The 27638-nt window shown below is 44.6% G+C and overlaps 4 protein-coding genes across 9 annotated transcripts; 3 read left to right on the plus strand and 1 right to left on the minus strand.

The window, feature by feature from the left end:
* The first annotated feature begins 209 nt into the window (after window positions 1-209).
* rap2c (RAP2C, member of RAS oncogene family) lies at window positions 210-3915 on the plus strand. Its single transcript, XM_040173753.2, has 3 exons — window positions 210-1220; window positions 1857-2142; window positions 2665-3915. The coding sequence occupies exons 1-2, from the start codon at window positions 948-950 to the stop codon at window positions 2133-2135; spliced, it is 552 nt and encodes a 183-aa protein (XP_040029687.1). The 5' UTR covers window positions 210-947; the 3' UTR covers window positions 2136-2142; window positions 2665-3915.
* Window positions 3916-5250: 1335 nt separating this feature from the next.
* Window positions 5251-9206, plus strand: LOC120817479 (UDP-N-acetylglucosamine transferase subunit ALG13). The gene is made up of 4 exons (XM_040173754.2): window positions 5251-5504; window positions 5815-5977; window positions 6147-6285; window positions 6379-9206. The coding sequence occupies exons 1-4, from the start codon at window positions 5424-5426 to the stop codon at window positions 6485-6487; spliced, it is 492 nt and encodes a 163-aa protein (XP_040029688.1). The 5' UTR covers window positions 5251-5423; the 3' UTR covers window positions 6488-9206.
* Window positions 9207-9417: 211 nt separating this feature from the next.
* Window positions 9418-19035, plus strand: sesn4 (sestrin 4). Of its 6 annotated transcripts, none has more exons than XM_040173237.2 (10): window positions 9540-9780; window positions 11306-11401; window positions 14731-14928; window positions 15074-15256; window positions 15343-15594; window positions 15846-15960; window positions 16131-16255; window positions 16647-16813; window positions 16902-17046; window positions 17141-19035. In XM_040173237.2, exons 2-10 carry the CDS (start codon window positions 11354-11356, stop codon window positions 17228-17230), a joined length of 1323 nt encoding a protein of 440 aa, XP_040029171.2. In that variant the 5' UTR covers window positions 9540-9780; window positions 11306-11353; the 3' UTR covers window positions 17231-19035. The 6 variants fall into 6 exon arrangements, with proteins under 6 accessions (XP_040029170.2, XP_040029171.2, XP_077956703.1 ...); XM_078100577.1 differs by lacking the exons at window positions 9540-9780; window positions 11306-11401 and adding exons at window positions 12692-12877; window positions 13942-14111; XM_040173238.2 differs by lacking the exons at window positions 9540-9780; window positions 11306-11401 and adding exons at window positions 12789-12877; window positions 12978-13116.
* A 493-nt stretch (window positions 19036-19528) lies between these two features.
* Window positions 19529-27024, minus strand: foxo4 (forkhead box O4). The gene is made up of 3 exons (XM_040173235.2): window positions 24711-27024; window positions 22606-24165; window positions 19529-22318 (listed from the first exon to the last, which is right to left on the minus strand). Exons 1-2 carry the CDS (start codon window positions 25161-25163, stop codon window positions 22639-22641), a joined length of 1980 nt encoding a protein of 659 aa, XP_040029169.2. The 5' UTR covers window positions 25164-27024; the 3' UTR covers window positions 19529-22318; window positions 22606-22638.
* Between the last annotated feature and the right edge of the window lie 614 nt (window positions 27025-27638).

Below are 27638 nucleotides of genomic sequence, written 5' to 3' on the forward strand. Positions count from 1 at the left end.
CCAACCCCTAACTGCTCCCTGGGCATCTTTACGGCCGCACACTGCTCCCACTGTGTGGGATGGGTTAAATGCAGAGAACATTTTCCTGTATGTGTAAAATAATACTTGGCAATACAAATGGTTTCTTCTTCCATGTTTTGCTGCTCCAGTAAATCCTACGAGGTATTTAGGGTTCACTTCTGTCGAGAAGCTTTTATTCTGAAAACAGTCACACCGGAAACCTAGAGGTCGTTAGCGGAAGCCAGCTTGTTAGCATAAGGAAATCAGTTGGTGGAAAAAAGGCTTTCCTTTCTGCTATCGAACCTAAACAGCACAGAGTCAAACGCACATTGGAGCAGCAACAGACTGTTACCAATGGACCCTCGGACTAAGACATTAAATCTGCGGTGTGTCCGGGGATAGTGCGCCTGGGTTCCGAGGTGCCGGGCCGGAACCAGAACTAGGCCCGGACGGACGGACATAACCTGCGCTGCGTTTTGCGACACCGGCGGGCTGGTGTGTGTCTGTGGTTGTTTGTGCAGGAATTGGCATGTTGTTTATAGGGGAAGTTTAGCGTGTTTCGTCGTGACTTGCTGCCTGTAGCTAGACACCACGTTTTTTTTTATTGAGTCCCCGGCACTTGTGGTTCAATCGGACGTAACGTCTCGACGCTTGAGCATGGGGCAGCGCGAGACGGAATTTAGCCAGAAGCGAGCTAGCGTCAATGCGAGCTAACGCCAGAGTTAACGTCCACGGACATCAACTTTCACTCGTTAACCAGCGAGGCGACGAACAAAAAAAGCAACGAGCATGAGCGACACTCCCAGGTTTCTGTGAATGAGGAGGACCTGTTTTATATCGCTAAACATTTCGCCAGTTAGCTCTTTGAAGGGCCTGGTAGATGTTCCTGGGGCGAGGATAGCAGTGTAGCTAAGTCGTTAGCTGCTAAGTTAGCCTCGACCGCTCCAATGAAAGAATACAAAGTGGTCGTGCTGGGCAGCGGCGGTGTCGGCAAATCCGCGCTGACCGTCCAGTTTGTCACCGGCACCTTCATCGAGAAATACGACCCGACCATCGAGGACTTTTACCGAAAGGAGATCGAGGTGGACTCCTCTCCCTCCGTGTTGGAGATTCTCGACACGGCGGGTACGGAGCAGTTCGCCTCCATGCGAGATCTGTACATAAAGAACGGACAGGGGTTCATCTTGGTCTACAGCCTGGTCAACCAGCAGTCATTCCAGGTACCTGATGTCACCTCACAAACACCTTTTTAAACCACGCGCATTAAAATGTTCCTAGGTCGGTGGGAGTTGCAGAGCCTTGCAGCATTCAAATGTCGCTGTGTCTTAAAAGACACCGTCGTTTGAATACAGCCCATAACAAGCTGCACCGTTTTACGCAGCTTTATTAGACATCACAACATCATGCAATTAAGAGACTAACAACAAATAAAGTCTTAATCATTCTACTTGTTAACCTGGCGTAAACTATCAAGCGTGTTAAGATTGTTCCCGGTTAGAATCTGGGATTTGTGCCGTGTTTAACACAACTTTACGATTTAGCCAACATAGGTTTAACAGACAACTCAAAAGGTTGAGCTGCTGCAGAAACGTACTGCATAATATCCCCATAATATACATGTTTTTATAAAGACTAATACTTGTTATGATGGAGTTTTACATGGGAACCTTTCGTAGTGTCCTAGTCCATACTAGATACACAATTTATACAGCATTTTTTGTACAGCAACTTACTGCTGTTCTAATTCTCATTTTATACTGTTTGCAGGTAAAATAGTGCCTGTATCTTCTCTATTAAATGGAAAAGATACTGCATTTTCAATGAGAAAACACTCAAATCCTCTCCCTTTGCATCAGGACATCAGACCAATGCGAGACCAAATAGTTCGAGTGAAGCGGTTCGAGAAGGTGCCGTTGATCCTGGTTGGGAATAAAGTCGACCTGGAATCTGAGCGTGAGGTGGCCGGGTCCGATGGACGAGCTCTGGCTCAAGAGTGGGGCTGCCCTTTCATCGAAACTTCAGCCAAGAGCAAGACTATGGTGGACGAGCTGTTTGCAGAGATCGTCCGACAGATGAATTATTCCACGCTGCCAGAGAAGCAGGAACAGTGCTGCACAGCCTGTGTGGTACAGTGAGAAAGAGGTACAAGCCGTTACATTGACATCCTCCTTTGCATGCTTGCGTTCACATACAGGCTGACCCAAAGACCACAGCACAGTTGGCGGCTCACTCATTTTCAAAATGTGATAAAATGTCCCTGCAATGTAAAATGGTTCACACTCTGGGGAGAAATGTGCCAAACGGATGACTGAGGCTATTCAGTGAAGTGGGAGGGAGGAGAGGTTAGAAGTGAGAGAGGAGTGGGCGGTGCCGCTTCGTGCAAATTGTTGGTTTAGCCTGTTGATATAAAGTATGTGGCATGAAGAACACAACTGTAAGAGCCGCTTAGGGCCGTAACAGACAGCGCTGCAAACCGAGCCGGGGACAGAGAGAAAAGTGTGACATCCTGAAAAAATTATGTTCCAAAACAGGAAGTTAATTTTAGATGCTGTGAGAGGTGTTGCCAGTTTTACACGCACAGCTGCACACTGCTAGTTTTAGCCATTTCAACCTGTATTAATAAGCTTTTTTTTTTTGCTTTTCTCTCCTTTCTTTTATTTTTAGATTCAGGATTTGTCTGGATCACCACAAGGATTTTGATGAACCATGAACCTCGGGACAAACTAACCAAAACTTACCGCAGAGGGTAGAGCTCCTGTTCAGTCTGGTTTCTGACTTTCTGTCACAGAGCATCTGACAGGAAAGACGTCTGACCTATTTTTGATATCATAACTGTTAGAAGACGTTTCTGCTGCAACCTCAACGGCCTTTTCGATGCTCCTGGATCGAGTAAGACTGACAGACTTATGAGTGAGCACGGCCATCGGTGAATTTCAGTCCGTGTTTGTTCTCATTTTAGTCGGATTGTATGCCAGAATAATAAGCAGGAGTGTTTGAGGTTGCAGTTTCTTTTTAAAGCTGCTTTAATCACTATTATATACTTTACTATTACTTGTATTGTGTCTCAAATTTGGAATCTGACAAAGTATTTCATCATAATGAAACATTTTAATTTTAAGCATGCACACTTCGACCAGTTTGCTGCCCACTTATGCTGCTCGCTGTATTTTGAGGAGGTGTCTATTGAAATTACTCAACCTGACACGAGCAACAGCAACAGTGCGTGCAATTTTTTAGCTTTTAGGAAAATTAGACTGGATGTAGGTGTGGATTAAACCCATAACATCGAGAATTAACCTTTTTTTTTTAAATCTCAGTAGCCTGAAGCAGCTAAACTCATCTGAAAACGTGCATGCTCAAAATTGAAAATGTTTGACCAAGTCAACTTGAAGTGATAAGAATGAGCCATATTACTGTTATTAGCCTGAATTCATTCAAAGTCTCTACAAGGCATGAATCACGTGGACGCAGGTCTTCCATTTTTCCCAAGGAGTCTGTGGGGGATGATTTTGGAACGACCAAAGGAAGCTCGCAGTGCAGATTTGTGTTTGACTACATGACGTGTGTGGCTTTAAATTCTGGAGACGCTGATTTCTTGTCATCGAAGAACTCGCAGCAATGTTTGATAAAAGTTCTGGCACAGTTAATCAGATTTAACTTTGTCATTTTATTTTTCTTATAGTAACATATTTATTAAAAACTAACGACATGGGTAGCCAGTTTTAAACTTTTAAACTACTAGTCTTGCTTTTCGTGACTTTTCAGGATATCTGGTACATTGTTTTGTTTCTGAAGCTGAGCATTTAACAGAGCCTTAAATATTTTTTGTTGCACCCAGGTCTCTTGTTTCTTTTTCTTTTTTTCTTAAAGATATAAACATCTGTTGTCATTTGGTAATAAACCTGCTGGTCTTTCTGCTTTTGTTATTGTGCACTGTTAGAGGATTAACCTTTATCAATAAGTGATGTTGCATTAATACACAATATGAAACTAATATTCAGTCTTAACTATATGAGCGGGTCTTTCTGTGCAGAGCAATAAATGCAATACATTTAGAAAAGTGCGTGAGATTAAAGCAAATGCAAACCAACAAAACGCTATCTTCTAATACTCCTTGCTTATTGAACATACAATAACAATAATTTGAGGCCCTTGTGTTTTGTAGCCCAAGACAAGTGAAAGGAAAATCAACTAACCAAAGTCAGGCAATTCATATTTGAATTAGCCTTAATCAGTTGACCAGGTTCATGCGAGGCTGCTCATCACTGGAGGCGCATGAGAGGAAGATCAGATCAGCAGCAGTGTGCTGATGCTTCCTCAAGCTCATCTGTCAGGGGCAAGCGCAAACTTAACGGCACACACTGCTCGGATATTTCTGCTGGATTTTGCGGCTGCGTTTGCTTTTCATAAGTTTCATGAACCGTCATTAACCGGCTCTTTGATGTGACACGCCTGGACTGACATGTCCAGGAAATTGATCTGTGAGTGATGTTGGTGGACTTAATCCAGGATCAGTGCAGATTAGTACAATCACCAGACGTGATTGTCTTTTTCCATGGTTATCACCTCAAGCACTATATCTACCAGCAGCTTTGTCTTTGGTCCAGTCTTCACCTTTCCAGAGTCCAGAAAAACTCTTTAATAGGGAGATGTTTGTAGACACAGCAGTCAAACTTTGTACCTCCTCTCTAACTCGACGGGGACCATCCTGCATGAAATGAACAGAGGGTTCGGAATCATTTTGTATAAGAGCTGTGAATCAGAATAATACTCAGCTTGTGATTGTTTCAAAGTGGTCAGATCAAGTGTGACATTGTTCTTTCTACAGAGCAGCCCGATTGACAACACCATCGAAGATTAAACCTCTAGACAAGAAACAAGGATACACACATTTAACCAAACAATACAAAGACAACGATAATCAAGACATTTTATTTGAGATGAAGTTGCATATTAATTTTAAGATTGCCTGTTGCAGAAAAGAATCTGTAGGCCTATTACCTCATCAACCTAATTCGTGGTAACTCTGATTTCATGGTAAGAATTTGTATTCACTGGCCAGAATGAATGTTATCATGGAGGTTTCACAGTCTATGAGGATATCACGGGGCATTTTAATATGTTTTAACTGTAAAGAAGTGATATCTCTATTTCATGCGAAGCTGTGCAGCTCAGAGACATCGAACTAGTATTTTTCCACTGAAGCCGTTACAGCTCCGGGCCTCGGGGGGGCGACGTCACAGCGAACGACCGCGCGTGTGTTTACACGGTCTTGGCTGTGACGTCACGTGCCCCATGCGGAAGTAGCTGTCGGTTCAGAGCTGTAGGACGAAGAATGCGACGTGAGGAAAAAGCCACGAAGTGCTTTGAAAAACAAAAGAAAAAGAAACACTCCTTGTAAACCTTTTTTTATTTGAGAAGTCATGAGGACGGTGTTCGTAACCGTCGGCACCACGAGCTTCGATGACCTCATCGGAAGCATCACGTGTCCGCAGAACGTACAGGTGAGTCATGTTTGTTATCATCATGAGTGAAACGCAATCGCGTATCGATGGCACAGGAAGTCTGCAGAGTACCAGCACCACAGGATGGGGCATCTTAAAAGCAAGCAGAGCGAAATGCACAACAATTTGCTTCTGAAATGCATGTACAAGCATAACTTCGCATATAATGCGTGTACTCAAGTTAATTACGATTAGCTCAAATTTTTACTGGTACAGTAATTGGCATAACATTAATGCCTCTGTTTGGAGCGGGGCAGATTTGTGAACCTTTGACCAGCTTTATAATAAGCTCATTTTATTCTCCCTGCAGGCCTTAAAGGCTCGTGGATATGAGCGTCTGGTTCTTCAGACTGGAAGAGGCTCTATTGTTCCAGCGGCTGACAGCTGTCCAGATGTCAGACTGGAGGCCTATCGGTTCAAAGACTCTATAGCAGAAGACATCAAGCAGGCTGACCTCGTCATCAGCCATGCAGGTTAGTAAAATAGAAAAAAAGCTTTTTCCATAAGCTTAACTGCTATCTACTGTTTGTTTAAAAAAAGACAATGTGTGCATAATAAATATTAAAAGCATCGGCCAGAAGCTGCAGAGAAGACCGGTACGTCAGCAGTGTCCAAACATGAAACACCTTTTTTTGTCCTCAGGAGCAGGAAGCTGTTTGGAGGCGCTTGAGGCAGGTAAACCTCTGCTGGTGGTCGTCAATGACAAGCTGATGAACAACCACCAACTGGAGATGGCCAGACAGCTGCACAAGGACTCCCACTTGTTGTACTGCACCTGCAGGTATGTGTGAGTTAGTAGGTGTAAGGTTGTTGAGCGAAACAAAAGTAACAAGCCTATTTTTTTTTTCCTATATTTTTTTTAAATATATTTCAGCACTCTGACAGAAACCCTGAGGACGATGGATCTCTCTGTTCTGCAGCCCTTCTTGCCCGGACAGCCCAAGAATTTCGCAAATTTCCTTGACAAAGCCCTCGGTATTTAGAGATACTTTTATTTTCGTTGTTGTTTTTCTGTTAAAGTGATGCTTGATGGTCTTTTAGAATATTATGTCTTAATAGATATACTTATTTATTATAATTGTACAGCACATCTGACACTATTTTCGTATGCAATAATAATATATCTATTATTTCAAATCATGTGTCGTGTGAATTACTTGAATATTCTAGATTTTGTTTTTATTTATATATATATATATATATTATATTTATCTTCATTTTTATATGTAGCCTATATATTAATATTGATTTTTTTTGTTTGTTTTCGACTTATTTATAAGGCAAACTAAAAGACATTTGGCATCACAGAAAGGATGGTTGTATTTGTTCTTGCCACTAGGTGAGACGTACCAGCACGTAAACCCCAACTTCTTCTATTCCAAACTGCAAACAACACACGCAGACAGTTGGTAGCTTTTTGTTTGCTTTGTCTTGAGCCATTTTTAAGGGTAGTTGTTGATGTTCTAGGTAGAATCTAACTACGTATATTTATATGCCATGACTACCTTTTTCTTCCCTCTCAAGTCTACTCTCAATCTGCTGAAAAGCTGGAGCAGCAAGCTTGAGTAAGTAGGCTGAATAAGAGGGTGTTGAACGCCGTAGCCTGCAGGAAACTGGTAAATATTGTATTTACGTGCACATGTACATGATCACTGCTGATTCATCATTTTTTCAGTCAGTTTCTTCACATGAAGAGGTTTTGTTCAACAGGAAATGATGGGTTAAAGGCAGCATGTATGGTAGTTTGGCTTCTCAAAGTCTGTGAGTCAGAGCTGGAAACATTTTGGTCCACATTCTATTACTGAGACAGAATGTTTTGGCTTTGCTGACCAGATTTGTTGACCAGATTTAAAAACCGGTTAATGCTTCTGGTACAACAGGTTAACAGCCCAGTTGCTCCAGCATTTAATAATGGTACAGTGTGGTGTTATTTTCCTGTTTCCCTGTCGATTGGATGTCAGGTAGCTTGATGAAGACAATAATCTCTCACATCCCTGTCACCAAAAAACAAAGTAGCGTACTTCCTTCTTAGGAAAGTCCCGTCTGTCTTGTTTCTTGGAGAATTTCTGTGCACTAAGTGAGGCACGGCAGCTCTCAGAGTGTGGATGCACCAGCCAGCTGTCAATGCTATTTCAAAAGAGGTAAGGCAAAACTACCCCATTGAAATACCATTATGCTTGAATGTTGATACTGAAAGGTCAGCAGTATCATTTTAAGTCTGGCCAGGGCTCTGAACAAACCACTAAATTGGCTCCGGCACAATTAATAACACTCCAGTGTTGTCATTTTTCAAGTCAATATCTCTTTTGAATATTTTATATCTAAAACGAAACTGTTTTTTACAATCAATTACACGTTTCCTTTTTTCAGCTTCTCAAATGTGACGATTTAATTTTTTAAACAAATCCCTGACCGAGGAAGCCTCGTATTGCAGTTATCCGTTTGGTGTTCTCCCCTCAATCAATTAGGACAGTGGCTAAGTGGTTTAGACCGGTTCTGCCTGCCGCTCCATATGATTCACATGATGTTTGTGCAAACTGCATGTTGATCTAATAGAAATGGACAATCAAGGCCTGTGTCACTTGTTTTCCCCAGAGCTTCTCAGTCCGCTTTGGTTTTACTCAAGTTTGTTCCGTTTGGAGCATTTGGGAAGTCACTATGAAGCTTTATGATTAAATGAGCACATTAATTAAGTACTTAATGTTGAACTCAAACTCATCAACCACATTTGTTTTCATTTCCACTTTCACAAGACAGAAGTTTCCACAGAACGGAGCATAATCTCAAAAAGAAAATGTAAATTTCGTCAAATTGGGGAACTACATTAGTAGTTAGTGGTAGTTCTGTAACAATTCGAAAAATTATGTATGCACGCTTAACACATGCCGATTGTCTTCAGCAGCAGTTGGTAAGAAAGTTAAAAAAACACAAAGTAATTGATGGGGAGAGAGAACAACCTGATTTTGAAGCAATTGAATTCCGAAATGACTGATAAAGAACAAACGTCCCATTCTTCAAGACGAGACAAGACTGAATAAGTCCACACAAAATGTTACAATTGTGTCAAAGCAAGCCTGGCTGTAGTGGTTGGCTGTGGACATCTCAGTTAATCAATGCTTGTTGTGTTTACTTTAGGACACGAACATCAATGATACTTGTTGTCTTTGCCTTTGTGACGTTGTAAAATCTTGATGTATGACAGCATGATAGTTTAGATTAAACCGTCTCGGGTTAGATGACTTTGATGCAAACGTATCATTGTCATCTAAGAGAGCTATGCTTTATTTACAATTAAGTGCCTTGTAAGTTGTTGTGACATTCTTTCTTTAATGTAAGATGAGTAAAATTAGACCATGTGCTATAGCATTACTATGACATAGTAAAATGTTTTTTATGTGATACTGAAGAAAATTTATTGAATGTTGGGAGAAAAAGTATAGGGCTCCTTGTATTTCCTTTGCAGAGTCCTTTCAAGATTTTGCTTGATTGTAAGTAGTATGGCTCACCCACACCCTAAAACACTCCCAGAAACGACCAATACGCGTATGACTTATGTGGTAAAGTCACATGCCATCTGATACAAACTGTGTCCATCCCACCCAGCAGGATTATTCGGATGATTTTATGATCTGTGTTCCAGATTTCACGGCCTTTCTGGGTTCGACCACTCGTATCATAACAAATAAAATGAACACAACTCTGCTTTGTGAGACTGTTGTTAACTTTTTCCACATTTCCTCAATGTAAAGGCCAAGTATGTTCTAGCAAAACAAAAAAAAAATAAACTGGCATAAAATAAAAAAGGGTAAATCTATCCTCCGAGAGCCAGTTGTCAGTGTGCCCATATGTGGGTGTGTGAGGGGGGGGGGGGGGGGGGGGGGGGGGGTGCGGTCTTCGCCTCTCTGCGTGGTTGTTTGCAGATGTTCATTAGCATTTTGGAATATCACCCTCCGTCAGGCTCCGCCCACCGCGCGCTCCGATTGGCCCGCGCTGTTACCGGAGCTCCTCGGCTGCGCTCCGGGAAGGTTTTCCTCCGCTCTCTCCCGGTCTCAGTCTCCCGGCTAGAGGCGGACTGACTGCGGCCAGCGGCAGCCCTGCTCCCCCTCCCCACCCACCCATCCCCCTTTTCTTTTTTAAGCTAGCTCGGAGGGCAACCCAGAAAAGACGAAGAGCCGCATCCATGCAATAACTCACTTTTGTTTTTTGTAAAATGATCATCTGTCGGAGTAAAATGGAGTACCCCCTGAGAAGCCAGCGCCAGCGAGCCCACAAACAGGTAACGTTAGTGGGGGTAAAGCCGAGGGAGGACAAAGATGTTAAACACTGCTGGTAGTTTTAACAGTTAAAGCTAGCGGCTAGCTTGAGAACCGTTCATTCATTTGCTGAACGGATGAACGTTATTTTATGTCCAAGATCATTTCTCAGTCAGGTTTGCTGGCTTTTTTTCTCTCCTGTTTTTGTTGTTGCTTAAAATAACACGTTTGGGCAGCAAACATCCGATAATGTAAAGAAGTCTATTTTTCAGTTTTTTCATTTAATTTTTTTTAATCCCTGAACTTTCCAACTTGTCAGGCAGTAACGTCCCGTCCGCTAGCGTTACAGGGGCTGTACGTTAGCGAGCACGCGACGCCGTAACTCAAACTTCTGACCCCGCGAGCTAACTCGGGCTAACGGCCGCTCGCGCGACCACACGAGCGGTTAAATCCCTTCTGTTAGAAAAATGCCCGGCGACTAGTTTTCATTCATTTGATTCAGATCTCTTGACACATTTAGTAGTTTCACACCCCCCCCGGCCATTGAAATGTCACTCTAAAAGCTCGCAACGTTTCCTCTCCGGTTCTTTTTAAACCGACGTTGGGAAAAGTAAACGTAACGTTATATCTAACGTGCTAATGTAAGTATATATATATATATATATATATATATATATATATATTAGTATAAGAAAGACGAGCCGTTGGCTGTCAGTCGTGTGCCTGCATTCACTGTGATTTAAAGCCTCCCAACGCAACGCAGGGTCTCCCTTTGTTGCTTCTCCATCGATGATCTTAATGTCTGCGTTTCATCGGTGTCTATGCTCGACGTTTACGTAAAGTATTAACGTCCGAGTGCAGTAACGGACCGAGAGCTTTGCAGAATGAGGAGAAATCTGTAGGTGACGATGACATCATCTAAGGATTTGGGACCAAAAGTGTCTTGTCAGTTCGGTGGCTGTGAAGTAATGCAGGGCCCTTTATTACTCATGAATCAAATACGGAAATGCTTTTAATCCGAAAAGGACACCTGCGGATTGCATATTGTTTCTGGCACCAGGTTGCTTCAAATGTTGCCGACTTTTATTGTGCTGGGGTTTTTTTTGCTCGCTGAACTGGACTGCCAATCAAAGTTGTTTTTCTCCACTGTCGCTGTTTTTCCCTTTTGCAACAGAAGGGGGGCGCTGTCTCAAGTGCAGTACCGAAAGACGTGTTTGCTGCAGATTAGAGTCCAGAAATGGAGCAAAACAGGGAGGAATGTGAGAGGCATTGGATTCAAAACCCTCTACCCTAGTTTAAGAATTTGGGTTTCTTCTGACTGTCGCTGTTTTGCTGTTCACATTTATGTGCATACATTACATTGATGGCATTTGATAACGTAATCGTCTTTAACTGGGGACAAACATTCAGTATTTGAATAAAGATCTATGTTTATGCGAAACCAAATACATACAGCCACAGTACTTAAAGCACTTATTCTGTGGAAATAAACAAGAATTTGGCATCCAGGTCAGCACCACTCCATCTGAGCACCTGCCTTTTTGTTAGGATAACCTGCACGTTCCCGGACTGGTCCGGGAATGAGACTGGTAATAAATGTCCTGCTTATCGGTGGAGGTCCCTTTGGGTCACCGCCCACCCGAGGTAGGGAGAACACCTGGGGTGTCCTTTGACAGGTCCCATAACTCCTCTACTGTGTGCGCATGGCTTTCTTTTATCCTTTGTATCCTGCAGGACAGGCTTTTGTTTGTCTTGGATATGTTGTATGTGCTGTCCTGCCCGGCAGCTCGTTTTCCTCCCCTCGTCTCCTCCCCTCTCCAAACATCTTTGTGCTGCAGCTGGTTTGTTTTGCACTGCTGGCTGAGTTCATGTTGCAGGGCCGAAATCGGCCCTGGGTGCTGGTGTTTTCGGTGATTTGGGGCAGCAGGGTGTGGGGGCGGCGGGGGGTTAATACCACCATGACCCCGGCGCATGATAAGGACAGACCCCTTCCAGGCTCAATCGGAATGCAGATTGAATGTCCTTCTCATGTATCTGCAGCAGCCCCCCCCAACTGCAGCCCACCAACACCACTACAAACCCATCTCCTCTCACGCGGACACATTTACCATTGCTAGGAAAACTGCTGGCATCAAAGTTCTTCTTCCTTATGTGGGATCTTGGTCATTTCTATTTCTTCACTCACCGCGCTGTTGTTTTGGTTGGTAGCCTGCTGTCACAGTCTTTGTCTCCGTTTACCTTTCCTTCCCTCAATTACGTCATCCCTGTTTTTCATTTCATCCTTGCCTCTCGCTCCTCTCTGATCAATAAACCAATGACCTGGTGGGAAGGGATGTTTTTTTCCATTTTATATCAAATCTTCGTTTGTGAATTTTTACCCACAATAGGCCCTTTTTTTAGTTCTGTTCTATGCCACCAGACTACAAGTTTGTCATCTTGTGATTTGAATATAGAAGCGCTCTAATATCAACACTACCATCCCACCCTCAAGCCTGGTTTTTGATAGGAAATAAAGCTACTGGGCGTACTGCACAGAACTGATACCTTTGTGTGCACAAATCCTAATTGTGCATCTCTCATGCTGTTTGCATTTATTGCATAGTTGCTCAAATGTTGATGCGTGCCTTTTGGCTTTATATATCAACCGGCGCGCACTTGTTAACCTTTTTGTTTTCCGTGTGGGTGGACAACAAGGAGCATATCGCCTTGCACTGCTGTGTGCAGAATTTGTGGTTTGTTTTCAGACGATAAAGCAGTGTGGATGGGTGTCTGGGTGTTTTTAAAAAAAAAAAAATTTAGGGGACATTTGAAAAGGCGTAATTCCAGATGGACTCTTTCAAAATCAGGGAAGTTTTAAAAACATCGTCACAACCGTACTGTGTATTGTTTTTAACTGCGTGACTGGCATCATTATAATTTTGCTTTCAGGATAGCAGATGTCAGCAGACCGCGACATATTGCAGTCAAAGTTGTGTGATGCATTTCCTGCTGCACGACTTCATCAGCTGTAGTTCCTGTTTCAGTTTGACTTTTCTAGAATTTGTCCAGACATGTTGACGCAATTTCACAAAACACCAATTTCCCCTTTGATTGCTCGACGTCGCCTACGTCTGTACAAGAGTAAGTGCGGCCAACTTATTTTACTGTCCTTGTCTCCGCCGTAGATGGAGAATAAAGAGCAAATTGAATGACAGTAGCTTGGTTGTTGCCTTTTACACAGCGGTGTTCTTCTGCATGCCATTTCCACTGGTTGTGCGTTTGGGGAAATTTCAGCCCAGTGAGTCCCAGTGTGGATGGTGCTGTCTCAATGACTCCGGGATCGCTGAATGAAGTCATTTCGACTTGAGCCGTTGCCAACGGTAACCTTTCACCAGATTCATTTACATGAAGAAATCCTGTTTTCTTTGACGTTCTGAGCAAAAACTGGAGCAGGTCAAAGTGTCCCAGAGTTATTGCGCCGCCAGGTCGTGTGTCCCACTGCGATAGGGTTGTGTGTTACGGTCTCTGTGGGATCGTCTGGTTTGTCATGAGCACATTTTTCATTCGATGTTTGTCTTAATCTGAAATCAGAGAGATGTATTTTTTTTTTTTAAGCTATGGATGTTGTGCTGCCGTATAAAAGTATAAAAAAAAGAAAATAATGTGCCTTTTGTGCATCTTGGTCCCCCTTGGCCTTTCATAATTAGTGTTTCAATCATAGCTTATTCAATGGACAGGAAGGAGGCAGCTAAACAATCTCCCTTCTTAACTGCTTGACGATTTGAACGTGAAGCCCGCTGTCTGCATCGTGTCGAGTAATCCCTGAAATGCCCGTTCGTCTCTGTGACCCCATCAGTCGGTGCTACGTGGAGCAGTAACCTAGATTCTGCAGCTCGGCATGCTAATCGGTAACGCCTGTGTTTGCTGAGAGATACTTCCGTAAATGTGCTCTTGAGGTCTTTGATTGGCAGGCACCCGTGTGCTCCATGAATCCTCCGGACTATTTCTCATGTCTGTTGACAGACAACAGCTGGTCAGGGTCCGGCTCGCAGTCAGTTTCATTTAAGATCCTTCTTCACATTTTTTTGTAGTTTGTCTTTCTCTTTCTGTAAGATAGGCTTCCTCTTTTTGTTGAATAAGTGATGGGAATTTCAAATAATTAGACTCCTTCGTGCAACATGAGGTATGCTAACACGTCTTTCCAGACCGCGGCGTATGTGGGTCAAGAGGTGGAGCCTCGAGCAGGATCAGAAGAAAAGCCTCGTCCACTGCAGACAGAAGTGAAATACCACATGGAGCGATCGGCCACATTAACATGGCGATGAATGTCAGAGAGCGAGGGGGCTCCCTCACACCCAGGGGCCATTGTGTGCCGGTGAGGGCCGTAATCAATGGCTGTGTCTATGAGGGCAGCTTCTCCTCCACATGCCTCTGTTGCTCTTGGCCTCCAGTTGCACCCATGTTTGTATCTTTGGTCCCAACCAACTCTGCGCTGCTGCAGGTTCCCTCCTCAGGGCCTCTTAAGCCCAACTTTCACATTTAGCTTCTTCATCTGTTTGGCCGTTTTTTTGTTCACTGCGTTCCGATTCTTATTTCCAGCACAGTGTTCCGCTTGTTTTACATGCATAAAGAATAATGTAAGGACCTGACTCACTCGCCCCCGTTATCGCAGTGTGTAACATGACTCCAAAGCAGGAGCCCGAAGTCCTACCCCTCTTCACCCAACTTGCTTTGACTATAAAATGAGTTCTAATATTTCAAAGGACAGTCGGCCTTCGTTGCTGGTTTTTGCATCCTCTTTTCCGAGGGCCATTGATATGTACGCTGCATTTCCAAGGAAAGATAATCTGTTTAATTATTTCATAAGAACTACAAGTTCAATGAAGAGATTTATCGCTGTCACTTTTAAGCACTTTTTAGCAGTTTATTTTCTTTTGTGATCGCTGGATTATTTTCTTGATTAACCAACCTGCGCTCTGTCCCGGTTTCCGTAGGTGATGGTGAACAGCGAGAACGAGCGAGTGTCGCTGCTGTTCATGAAGGCGGTGGTCAGCAGGGGGAGCGTGGACGCCGTGTCCCAGCAGATGGCCTCTCACCCTCAATACTTGGAGAGCTTCCTGCGCACACAGCACTACATCCTGCACATGGACGGCCCCCTGCCGCTGCCGTACCGCCATTACATCGCCATCATGGTCCGTTTGCAGGCCATCCTCGTTTTATACACGTGCTCCGTAACTCGCTTACGTTTGACTGTGGGGTCACTCATTTTAAAAAGAATAACAATCACTTATTGAGTTGATCATTTTTGTCTCAACGGTCTCCTCTCGTGATTTTCAGGCTGCGGCACGACATCACTGCAACTACTTGGTGTACCTGCACTCGGCCCAGTTCCTGCGGGTGGGCGGGGACCCCCAGTGGCTGCAGGGTTTGGAGGCGGCGCCGCCTCGTCTTCGTCTCCTCGATCACATCAACAAGGTGCTGGCCCACCAACCCTGGCTCACGGCCTGCTCACACTTCCAGGTACAGCGACGCGAACCACACGCTGCCGAGATAAAAATAAAGAAAGCGTGACCCTGAGCTCGTCACTGACCTCGGCTCCCTTCCAGGCGCTGCTGAAGTCGGGCGAGCAGTGCTGGTCTCTGGCGGAGCTGGTGCAGGCCGTGGTGATCCTGGCCCACTGCCACTCCCTCTGCAGCTTTGTGTTTGGATGTGACACGGACACAGACGCAGACTTTGTCCCGTCGTCCAAATCTCCCAACGGTGTCCCGCCGACCTTCTGCCCCTTCGATGCTGCCAACGGCAACGCCAACGTGCCTCAGTCGCTCGCCACTCCCTCCGAACACAGAACTCGAAGAAGGGTCAGTCTGGTCTTTTAGTGTAATTTGCTTTGGCACGTAGAACCATTTTATCTTGAGACGTTATGAATATACAGAACATAGGACCTCTTACATGAAATATTTCATAGTTTGAATGACATGTTTGGCTAGCGTTAAATGCTAACTAATCTGTGCATACATGACAGAAAAGTGGAAGATGCATTTTCTCATGATAACGATTATTTCTGTCCACTGTTGTTAATGAGTTTTTTTCCCGGCTTTTGCGTCGACAGTCTCTGGACTCCAGTTGTGACATGGTGTGTCTCAAGGAGAGGATCCAGAAGTCCCAGGAGGAGCGCGAGAAGCGAGAAGAACGCCTGCTACAGACACACACACTCCAGCAAACGGGTAACCTTCCTCAGCAGATAACGAGATGACACCGCTGCCATCATCCCTCTCACCTCTCCCGGTTATCTCGCGTGTTACATTAACGCCGGCGTGGTTTTCAAACCGCGATTACTGACGCTCTCTCTCCGCCTCCCCGTCGCCTTTTCTTTCGTCACCTCTTTTTTTTTTAGATGCGGAGGAAGAAGACGAGACGATGTGCTTCACGGACCCGACGCGATTTATCACAGACCCCGACTTGTGCTACCAGGAGTTTGCCCGCAGAGAGGAGGACCACTTTCAAGTATTTAGAGTTCAGGTGAGGGAGTTTTGTGTCTGTAGATGAGTGGTGTTGTCGGATGACCTTGTATGTGTGTTAGAGGTACAACCTGACAATGACAATGCTTTTTATATAATACCAGGACTCTGACACAAGTTTCCATATTCCCTCATGTATTTGCCGATTTGTGTAGTAAATACAGCCGGTTTTACTGGATTGGCATTTGACGTGTAGTTCTTTAAAGTTACTGTATGCCGAGAACACATTGACTTTAGATCCTGGCTTGTGTTTTAGAAGATGTGCATGTAGGTTTACATTTAGGGTACATAAAGGATTTGGACATTGCTGGACTTTGGCATTTGATGATTTTATCTTTATCATAAACCAAAATCCAAATCTTGCTGGCTGTAAGGACGTGTTTTCTCTGCAGGACTATTCGTGGGAGGACCACGGCTTCTCATTGGTCAATAGGTTGTATTCGGACATCGGGCACCTCTTGGACGACCGGTTTAGGAGCGTGACCACCCTGCCCACGATGCACAGCCCCGACTTGAAGAGAGCCATCTGGAACTACATCCATTGTGTGTTAGGAATACGGTGAGACAGTCAGCGTCCTTTGTGACTCACAGACAGGCCTCTTTGGGCTCAGGAGATAAATCTGATCTGAATCTGTTGGTGTCTGCAGGTACGATGATTACGATTACGGAGAAGTGAACCAGTTGCTGGAGCGAGATTTCAAGCTGTACATCAAGGCTGTCGCTTGTTTCCCCGATGCCACCAAAACTCTGGTGTGTCCGCTGAGTCTGGCTCCACTTAAGACCTCAGAGCGGGTAAGAAGACCGTCACTCATGACTCGGTCCTTCTAACCCCTTTCAGTCCTCCGTGGGAATCACGTTTCTTTGTCTCTTTTTTCCCCCCCTTTAGATACACGTTAATTTACTAATCATGGAGGCCCGTCTGCAGGCTGAGCTGCTATACGCTCTGAGAGCCATCACCCAGTACATGATTGCCTAAGTGCTCGGAGAGGCCCAAAGTTCAAACTCTCCGCCGGTACAGAGAGACCCAGAGACGCGAGGGAAATCCGAAGTGCGACAAGAGCGGCGCATTCAAAGACACGGAGCTCAGTAGTTTTAGGAGCTTGTGGAGGCGCGTGTCTTTTTCTCACATTCAATGTATTTATACCATAGTGTGCCATGCCCCCCTCCCCCCTCCCCCCCCCACCCTCCTCCTCTTGCAGACTATTCTCGTATCAAACATCTCGGCTCTTATATGTTATGTGCAATTATTAGAGTTGTTTTAATTTTTTACATGTTTCGTGTTTTCAACTCGCTCTGTGAGAAGCAGCGTGGTTGTAGCAGCGTGTTAAGGTGGCCAATACTCTTAGTGTCATCGTCACCTTAGTATTAACTATGCTTTCCCTCCCCAAAGAATATCTTTCAGTACAAGGCGAATGGGGGGACCAGGCCCCCGGTTATATTTGGGACAATCCTTGTCAGTGTTGGAGGAGGACACAAAGTGGACCGTGAGGGACGACAGTTTCTCTCTAATATTTGGTATTAAAGCTGGTCAAGAACAAACACGTCAGTTACACTGCTGGAAGTTATCACTATAGTTTCTTTTAATAAGCACTTTTTTCAACTTTATATATTTATAATGCAAGGTAGCTCATTGGTAGACATTGTGCGTGTGTGTGTGTGTGTGTGTGTGTGTGTGTGTGTTTGTGTGTCTGAGTCTGAAGCCTTTCTCCGATGTATGACTAAAATATTTAGACCGTGTCCTCAAACTTTCAGACTCTACTTTTGGTTTCAACCCCAAATTCCTAAAGTGAAGTACTTTGATCGGGCATATTCCAGTGAATTATTTCTCCAATTGAAGACGCACGCAAGGCTTTTCAAGGCGATGTCGTCCAAACACACGACTTCCATCCAATGAGCGCATTTGTAACCACACTTAAGAGGTCGTTTCCCTACAGTGAAGAGTAAGCTGAGCCATTTGCGTAAAGGTTTGTGTGCTTTTTGTATGGATGTGCTTTTTAAAGAGATCAAACCAGAGACTGATTCTCAGTCTGAAGTTCATTAAAGAAACGCTACAGCAAAGAATTGGATCGACGAGAAGTGTTGATCTTCTTCACTGCTCGGGAGAAGGTTGAGTTCAGATTTTTGCTCCAAGCTGATTATCAAGTCAAAGTTCACGGTACTTTTAGCAAAGCAGAACAATGCGCAAACTAGTTGTTAAAACACTTGTATCTTTTAAAAAATGTTTTTATAGTTATTGTCAACTATAGAGTACTTCTTTTGTTTTGCTTCTGGGTGTATCGGTAGGACCTGCTTGTTGTGCTGCATTCTGGGTAGACGTAGCGGTGTGACAGGCTGGTTAGTTAGTAACTGCAGGACGTAGAAAAGAAACCAGTGCATATCGAGCATATAAAGCAAAAGCGCTGTTAACACAGGTGCCTTCAGTGCTGCTGAAGTGGAGGGATGTGATCACTGGAGGCTGAATGTGGGGTTTTGGTGGTTGCTGGGAAACACCCCGAACAACAAGTTTAAAACTTGTGGCTTTTCCTGCATGAACGGGAGCGTTTTTTTCTTGGTTTTGGTCAGTTATGTTTGATAAATATCACGGCTGTGAACACCTACAATCCCCGGCGAGCCAGCTAAGAGCCTTTTGACGCAGATGGATGTTAAAAATGTTCAACTTGAGCAGTTTTTATAGAAATGATCTATTAAAAAAAAAAAAAAAAAAAAAAGTGAAAAAGCCAAAAAAATGTTTTTGGGAAAATGTGAAGAATTGTTTTCTATAAAGATGCTCTATGAAAATAACTGCTGTGTTTGGTTTTAATTTCTTCGACATGATACGTCAATAAACATACCAGTGCATCATGTGTTTATTTGCTTTGTCACATTTATTTAACTCTGTTTTAGTTTTACCTCACTTGCAGCTGCTTTCAATTACTGCTGATGTGACCATACAAGCAAATACGTTTAATTTTTTTTATTAACAAATATTTAACAATCTTACTTTGTTTGCTCTTTCTGAAGCTTTCCGGCTCGGTACATCGTTCGGTCAGCTGATGAGATCACGAGATGCAGCTAAGAGTAAATAGAAGCTACCAGTCACAGTGTAAATAGTTTTGGTTAAACCACTTAGTTTTTTTTCTAAGATCAATAATGTCATTACCATGTGTATTAACCAGCTGTATCTCCATGGTACTTATTTGCTGCCATGTAGTTGCAGTAGTTTATTCCCGAACTCCAGCGGCCTCTAGTGGCAGCTGTGCAGAACTGAACAGCCAACTTTGCACCAAAGACAAAGCAAGTTAAACATTTTTATTGATTTATTTCTGATTTTCAGAACTGTTGGTCATCCGTGGCTGAGTTTACACATTTTGAAGAACTTGATGGATTTGGAGGGGGTGGGGGGGCAAAGACTATCAACACAAATCAAAAATCACAAACATAATTGGCTTATGCACAACTCATTATTCCCTGTCCACCCAACGGAAGAAAAGCCCTGGCTGAAAACTAAAATACTGTATCAAATGGGCCATTTTTAACTTTCAAAACAAACATACGTAGACTAACTGCTACTTAAAGAAAAGTGAACAACATATGAAGATAAGTATTAGATAGAGGGGGAAATACAAGGGAAGTAATAACACCACACCAACCCAGTAAACTAGAGACATCCAACCAGGTGCCACGACGCACCTTCAAACGTCAATAACATTCCCAACATCTGCACGTTAGTTGAGAGAAACTGGAGGAGTTGTTGGATTTACAACTTTCTAAAAGAATTAAATGTTGTGATTTAAAATAACAATAAAATCATGCAGCCGGTCTTCTGTTTCCAGATCTACTTAACGACCAGTTCAGAGGGGGGGTTATACATTTATGTAAAAACATAACAAATGGAGAGAGACTGTTGATCTTTGTGTTGGACACAGACAATTCAAAAGGCCTGATATGCAGCCACAGCATCGGGCCGTTCGTCAGGACGCGTCAGAAATGACACCTAGCACCATAAGAAAAGTACAAAAAGAACAGAGTGCTTTATAAAAATCAGAGACTACAATATTCACGTAACTACAGTGAAATAAGTGAAGAGTTTAAACTGCTGGGATGTTATTTCTGATCACAAACACGTTGACACGTGACACGTTACAAGAGTAATTAAATACAAGCACAAAACATAGAAACAGAAGGGGGCGGATGACAGAATAAAGTCATGCTATAGTGTTTTAAATATTGGCAGTCAAAGTAAAACCCAAGGAGTAGTATAGTAATGATACGCATTGCTGGGGAGCTAGAATACATCTCTATAACGGGAGGTCAGATTGGAGGTCCACTCTTTTTAAGAGTGAAAACCAAACACACAGACGTGGCGCGAAAATGTGCACGATAAACGTTTGTTACGTTATCTTCCGATTACATCTGTGCTTTTTCCTGATGTTTCCTCCCCGAGAGGTTGTATTTGCCTCGTTTTGAGATGAGAATGCGACGACGTGTTGAAAAGTGGGACGATGAAGGGTTTTTTTTTATCTTCTTTTCGTCGTGACACGTTTCAGTGCAGATCTTTTAACTTCTATTTACTTGGATTCACAATTAATGCAGAAAATAATGAGGCAGATCATCAGGATTTTTGTTTATCGATGCCTCACTCCACTCTCAAAGTCACACATCACGTTGCAGGCATCTTTTGCAAAGCTTATGTACACCGAGATACTGTCAGGCCCAAGCATCCCGAAATATCATGCAAGTATTAGTGTTCCTTTGGTTACGTAAAAAAATCTACATGCATCTCATCCTTTACAAAAATACAAGTATAGAAAATGACCGTTAAAAATGATCTGAGAATGCTTCCTCCAATGTAAAAAACACTTGTCATTAGTAATATATTTATATGTATTAATATCTTATTACTTCCATCTAAATTGTATATTAAAACTATAATCAAATATATTCTTCTTTTGTACTTGTCGCACAGATAATTAGTTTCTTAAACTGAATAATTAAAGTGTAAGCGAATATTTTGACATGAACGAAATATCAGGAAAACTTTAAATAACAAAACCTTTCAAGAAGGTTTTTCTTTCTTTCTTTAAAAAATTTCCTTCAAGATTTCATTTAGTTCTCCTGATAAATCTGCATGGCGTGACGTTGTGCAACCGTGGTTTTTAAATTCTTATTTTTTTTTACAGGATTTAAACTCTTTGTGAAATGATATAACCTAATGTGTCTCCTCGGTTTGGGCTCCCTGCGTCACAGGAAACCTAAGTGCTTTGAAATCGCAAAGGCTCGATAAAAAACAAAAAGGGAAGAAGATTCAACACCTGGCCGATCGATCGCTTGTTGGCAAATAAATTTACCCTCAAATGCCCCGTGTATAAATTCACAAGTTACATTTCTTCATGTTGTTAGTTTTAACTGCACGTCGGGGATTTAAAAGTTTAAAACACACCTCTAACTGACATCTACCAAAACACGCTGGATTGAAGTCAAAAATTCCACAATGACTCCTGAATCGCTGAATCGCCAAATTTTCACAGGAGGAAAAAAACCTTTTCTTTACGTGACTTGAACTTAAATCGCAAATCGTGCGAGATGTGCAGTAACTGTGGAGTGGAGCCTCTCGTCCCTCCGGCAGCGCCGTCTTTCCTCTTCGATCCTGCGGTGAAACCGTCCCGCGCTCCCGCAGCGGCGCCCGGTTGGGCAGCTCGTGCCGTACCGTTTCCAACCTGAAGCTGTCCTGAACATAACATGACTGAAATACAAGTTGATGATTTGTCTTTTCACTCTTTTAAAATAAAAACATTATGTCACAAACGTCTCTTTTAAAAGCCACCAGTTCGGATGAGAAGGAAAGAAAAACGGCTAGCAGCCTAATTGTAAAAAGAAAAAAGAAAAAAAGGAGATATATGTATTGTGCATAGAAGCCTGCAGCTCCTCCCTGGCCTCCGCATGTCTTGGCACGTGACACGACTGAGGTCTGGACTTAAAAGGTATGAGAGAAGCGCTTCGTTTGAAAAATAGTATCTTGGTCCCGCAGGGAGGAGGAGCAGCGCACCGGTCGTTTTGTGAGGTTGTTGTGATTGAAGAACAGTTCCTGTAAGACAAGAAGATGAAACGGTCATCGGTGTTGACTTGAAGCAAATTGGAGCATCTGAAACCTGCTAAATAAACGTAAACAAAAATCCATTTCCTTTTAATTCCCTAACGCCGATACCGGAATCCAAAATGCCCCTTAAAAAATCTACCTTTAGCATCTCAGAACTTTTCAGCTTTTCTTTGTTTTCTTTAATGAGAAGCCAAATATCTTTGGGGTAAACAAAACTATTCCCGGACATTTTATAGCATAAGGTACATGTAGCACCATCCAAAGTGACTGCGTACCTGGCTGACTGGCTGTGTGGTCAGCTGGGGGAACTAACTGGGCACCCAGCTCTGAGCGGAGCCCTGCGTGGTGGCCGGCCCGGCGCAGCCTTGGCCTCCGGGCAGTATGGGGTCAAAGTTGAAGTCGATGCCGTCTGCCATGAGGTCACTGTTGATGATGTAGTCCACGTCACAATCCAGGTTTTCGGTGAACATGTCAATGTCCAAGTCTGTGGGCAGCCGGTCGTGGCCGGTCGCGAAGCAGGGCGCCGTTCCAAACGGACTCATTCCCAGCAGGCTCAGGCCGGGATTGGCTGAGCCGGAGGGGTTGCCGTGGTGAGAGCCCACCGCGGGCACCGCGGCGTGTTGGGCTTTGAGGGCGGCGAGCTGTGACGGGTCCTGAGACATACCTGAGAGGATCATCCCCAACCCCATCTGAGAGTGGTGCTGGTGCTGTTGTGGCTGGTGTTGCTGTTGTTGCTGCTGCTGTTGTTGTTGTTGTTGTTGTTGTTGCTGGTGGTGGTGGTGGTGGTGCAGGTGGTGGTGATGCTGCTGCATCTGAGCCTGCAGCACCATCGGGGCCCCCGTGTTGGGCTCCAGCCCTTTGCCCAGGAGCAGCTGGTTGGGTTTGGACCTCACGCCCAGTCCCAACATGCCCAGTCCCGGGGGGGTGGGGTCCACCTGGCCCATCATGACATCACTGGGAGGAGGGGAGTCGGAGGTGAGCAGCGCCTCCAGGCTGGAAGGCACGTGGGTGCCGTAATGGCCGCCCCCCCCACGCGAGCCGGAGCCGGCCATGGGGTTGAAGAGGGAGTTGCTGAAGGTGGAGGACTCTTCGCTGCCCATCCCACACGGGGAGGCGGCGGCCTGGGTGCCGCCGCGCGGCGGGGCCTGCGGGAGGCTCGACTGCTGCAGCTGGTGGAAGGAGGAGAAGCTGGAGCCACGGGGCAGCAGGGTGGAGGCCGAGGGCAGCGGGGTCGGAGGCGCCGGCGGCGCCGTACTGGGACTGGCCCCTCCCTGCTGCCCGGTCATCAGGGTGAGGCCGTCGATCAGGTCCAGCTCCTCCATCAGGGTCTCGGTGAGGGTGGGGGTCAAGCTGCTGGCGGCGTATCTTCCCAGCAGTCCGTCCTCTGGCAGGTTGTCGTCGTCCTCCTGTCCCGGAGCGATGGGGGACAGGCGTCCGCTCAGCGTGCTGGCGTTGGAGCTGGTGCGCGGGCGGAAGGTGGTCCACATGTCGGAGTCGTCCAGGCTGCCGCGGGACGACGGGCTGCTGTTGTTGACCCCCCACTTGGGGAACTGCTGGGACGAATTGGGGCTGTCTGCCCCGGCTGAGCCGGCGGCGCCGTCGCCCTGCAGGGCCCCCCCGGCGCCGGCCGCTCCCGCCAGCTTCTTGGTCTGCTTGGCCCTCATGCGGCTCTTCAGCAGTTTGCTGCTGTTGTCCATGGAGGCGGCCCGGCGGCGGGGAGCTTTGCCGGTCTTCCCCCCCTCCGGGTTGAGCATCCACCAGGAGCTCTTGCCCGTCGATTCATTGTGCACCCGCAAGAACTTGTTGTGGAGAGATAAATTGTGGCGAATGGAATTCTGAAAAAAACAGACAAAAAAGGAGGGAATTCATGAAAAATACATCGCCAACCTGGAACCTTTTACATCCTCAATTCAGTATTCATTAATCTCCTGATGATGTCCTACGGTGGTCCCAGAGGCCACGGACCACTGTATGAAAGTATTTACTTAAGTCGGACTTATTCCAGGGTCACTTCAGTGTAGGTCTCTTCCGTACCTCGATGTGTTAGTGCAGGAAGGAACCAAAACGAATCGACAAACAACAATAACCCAGTTGAAGAAATTGAAAGATGCTTGTAGAGAATATAAATAACGACGTGCTGAATAGGGACAGAAGGCCGCTGATCATCTGTTCAATATGAAAAAATAAGAAAAAACTCAAAAAGAATAATGTAATATTCTTTAATTATATGATAATATGATATCCCATGACATGTTGCTCTCTTTGCTGGACTTTGTTTCAGCATCAGCAGAACCGGCGCCGCAACGGTGTGACGGGAATTGTAAAGCTGTAAATCTGTGACTTCCACCAAGTAAACACGTCCACCTGACACACACTTTACCTTCCAGCCCGCGGAGCTGTTGCTGTCCCCTTTGTCTCTGAAGTACGGCACCGTCTTCACCATCCACTCGTAGATCTGTGCCAGGGTCAACCTCTTCTCGGGCGAGTTCTCGATGGCCTGGCTGATCAGGTCCGCGTAGCTCTGGTTCCCCCACGCGTTGCGCCGGGACGACCCTTTGCGGGGCGTCGCGCCGGCTCCGCCGGGGCCCGCCGCGACCCCTCCCTCGGCCACTCCGTCCGCCCCCGCCGCGGCCTTCTCGGGCTCCGAGATGATCTGCTGCGGCTCGGGCTTGTCGTCGTCCGCGGGCGGGGTCCCGGCGGCGGACTCGGAGCCGTCCGCCCCCTCTGGTTTGACGGCCGTGATGTCGGGCCTCGGCAGGGGCCAAGTGCAGGAGCGGGGTCGGCTCTGCGGCTCGAAATCTGGGTCAATGGGGGGCGCCGAGGACTCCTCCATGGTCGGTCCTCTGAACTTTTCCACTCAACCAAGAAGATGACAACACTTAAAACATCTACCTTCAAAAGTCAACTTTTGGTGTTTTAACAAAAACGAAAAAACAAAACAAAAACAATGTGGTTGAGTCGGAGCGGGGATGTAAACAGAGGGGTCCGTTGAAGAGACGTAATCTGGACACACCAATAGCCTCAGTTAATCCTCAGATTGGAGATTAGGGAACCCAAATAATCTCCTTAATAGTAACTATCATAAACCTTCCGATTTATGTAGAATGAAGAAAAGGCCAGGATGAGAGTCCCTTTGTTTGAATGAAACGAAAACAAAAGTGTCAATGAGCACCAAAACATCTGGCTCTACAGAGGTTTTGAGTTCACCTGAAGATGAATAGAGCTACCAAAAAGGTACACAAATACGAAATAATGCCATTCCTGCCAATAAACACTCAATTTTAACATCTGAAGATGGTAAATATTTTAAAAGAATAAATTTTATAAAGATATTGGAAGAAATCAAAATTAAGGATGTACCACATTTGTCAAACTGTGTGTATATAATTTCTCATCAATGCCGGGACCTTTTGTTTTTTGTCTTTTTCGACGAGGACTACAAATAGGGATTAGCTGGCTACAGTTACAAAAGATCTCCTGAGCTCTTGTCCGTCTCCACTTGTAAACAACGTGATGTCTGGACGCTCCGCGAGCCAACAATCCTTCACACCAACTTTACTAAATAAAAATCTCACACACACAAAAAAGAAATGTAAAAGAAAATGACGACCGATTTAAAGGTTTGGTTAACAAGCTGCCCCCCCCTCTCCCCCCCAAAAATAAAATAAAATGTTTTTAAAAACGCAATGTATGAAAAAAAAAATCAAAAAGTAAAAACCAGAAGAGAAGAAAAAACTGTCTTCTGTATCCCGGCAGAGAAAAATAATGTTCTTAAAAGCCCAGTAGAAATGTGGCCGTCGCCTCTTTGGACTTTATTTTAAAAACGCTGGAACTAAACAACCGATCGTCGGCTGATGAACTACTTAACATAATCATGAAAAATAATCAACAGCATTCATGTGTCATTAAACGTGGGAATAGGGGAGAAACGTGCGGCGGAGAAGTCCGTGCTTCAGGTTTGCGCGATGCGCCACATTGGGGCCGGGCGCGTGTCACCATCTGCCATGTTTCTACACTCCTGCCGCGGCGCACGATGCTCGAAGAATCGGTTATTTTAAAAAAGGGGGGAGAAAAAAACAACCTCCACCGAGGCCCGCGGCTCGGATCTAAAGTCCCCCGGACTGTACGAGGACCATCCGCGCGGAGGATTTACCGGGAGTTGAGGGGAAGTTGTGGCGCCTCGGCGGTCTGTCGGCTCCAACCCGCCGCACTTTGAAAGCAGCACGATAGCCTCCGTAACGTTAGCTGCTTAAGCTCCTGCTACTCCAGAGTTTACAATCCGTGGAAAAAGTCCGTGAAAAGACCCCGATAACTTCCTCCAAGTAGCCGATTTTAAGCGGCCACGAGTGTTGAAAAACTTCCCGCAGTTGTGTCGGTCCAAATACTTAATTCTTCAGCATCTTTTTGACTTGTTTTGTTTTGTTTTGTTTTGACTCGAGGCGAAGACTCCCTTCTGACGTCTGTTTACCACTGTCAGGCAGCGCGTCCCGCGCATGCGCCCAGGAGGTTTCTGGGTAATTGAGTCATTCACGTGACAGCGGAGGCGTAAACGGAGCACTCTGTACTTTTAATAGTACATTGTGTAACAGTGTGTGAACTTGTGCTAATCCCAGGTACACCGAGGGCAGTTAGGGTATTACCGGTAATCAGATTACCCATGGACAACTAGTTATGGACTACAACCAGGCTAAACTACACAACAACGTATTATAATTAAATAATAATAGTTATTACAATAATAAAGAAAAAACATGATTTAATGTCTTCTATGCAAAATATGGACCCACTCAAAGTCAATTTTGTATCATCTGTATGCACCTTAGACATTAAATACTTTAACTAAGATTCTTCACAGTTCACTTTATGATCTAGAAATCAACCATGTACTTCTCGGCTGGTCCATGACCTGTTTTTGTATCTGTAGTATTTGATGAATTATTGTTTTTTTATAGGAATGAGCATCATGTTAGCAAAATACATTTTTTAAATGAAAGGGACTTTTAAACTATTATGATCACTATGGTACATTTTGACACACCGCTCTAAAAGACTGACCCACGATGGTAAAATAATGGTATTGTACCTTAAAGTTAAAAACAGTGATTATTATTATTTATTTTTTGTGTGTCTTAAAATCTAAATGTATAATCCAGCATCGACCATCAGGGCATTGTTTCTGTATGATGTGAATGTACAAATCTAAATTCACCCGTAACATCATTGAATATTCAATATGCTTTTGCAATCCACCATCAAGTAAGATGTAAAATCAGTAAGTTTGGCTGAAACTTACTGTTTCAGGTTATGT

This window comes from Gasterosteus aculeatus, chromosome 4 (assembly GCF_964276395.1).
Source record: "Gasterosteus aculeatus chromosome 4, fGasAcu3.hap1.1, whole genome shotgun sequence".
Classification (NCBI taxonomy): domain Eukaryota; kingdom Metazoa; phylum Chordata; class Actinopteri; order Perciformes; family Gasterosteidae; genus Gasterosteus; species Gasterosteus aculeatus.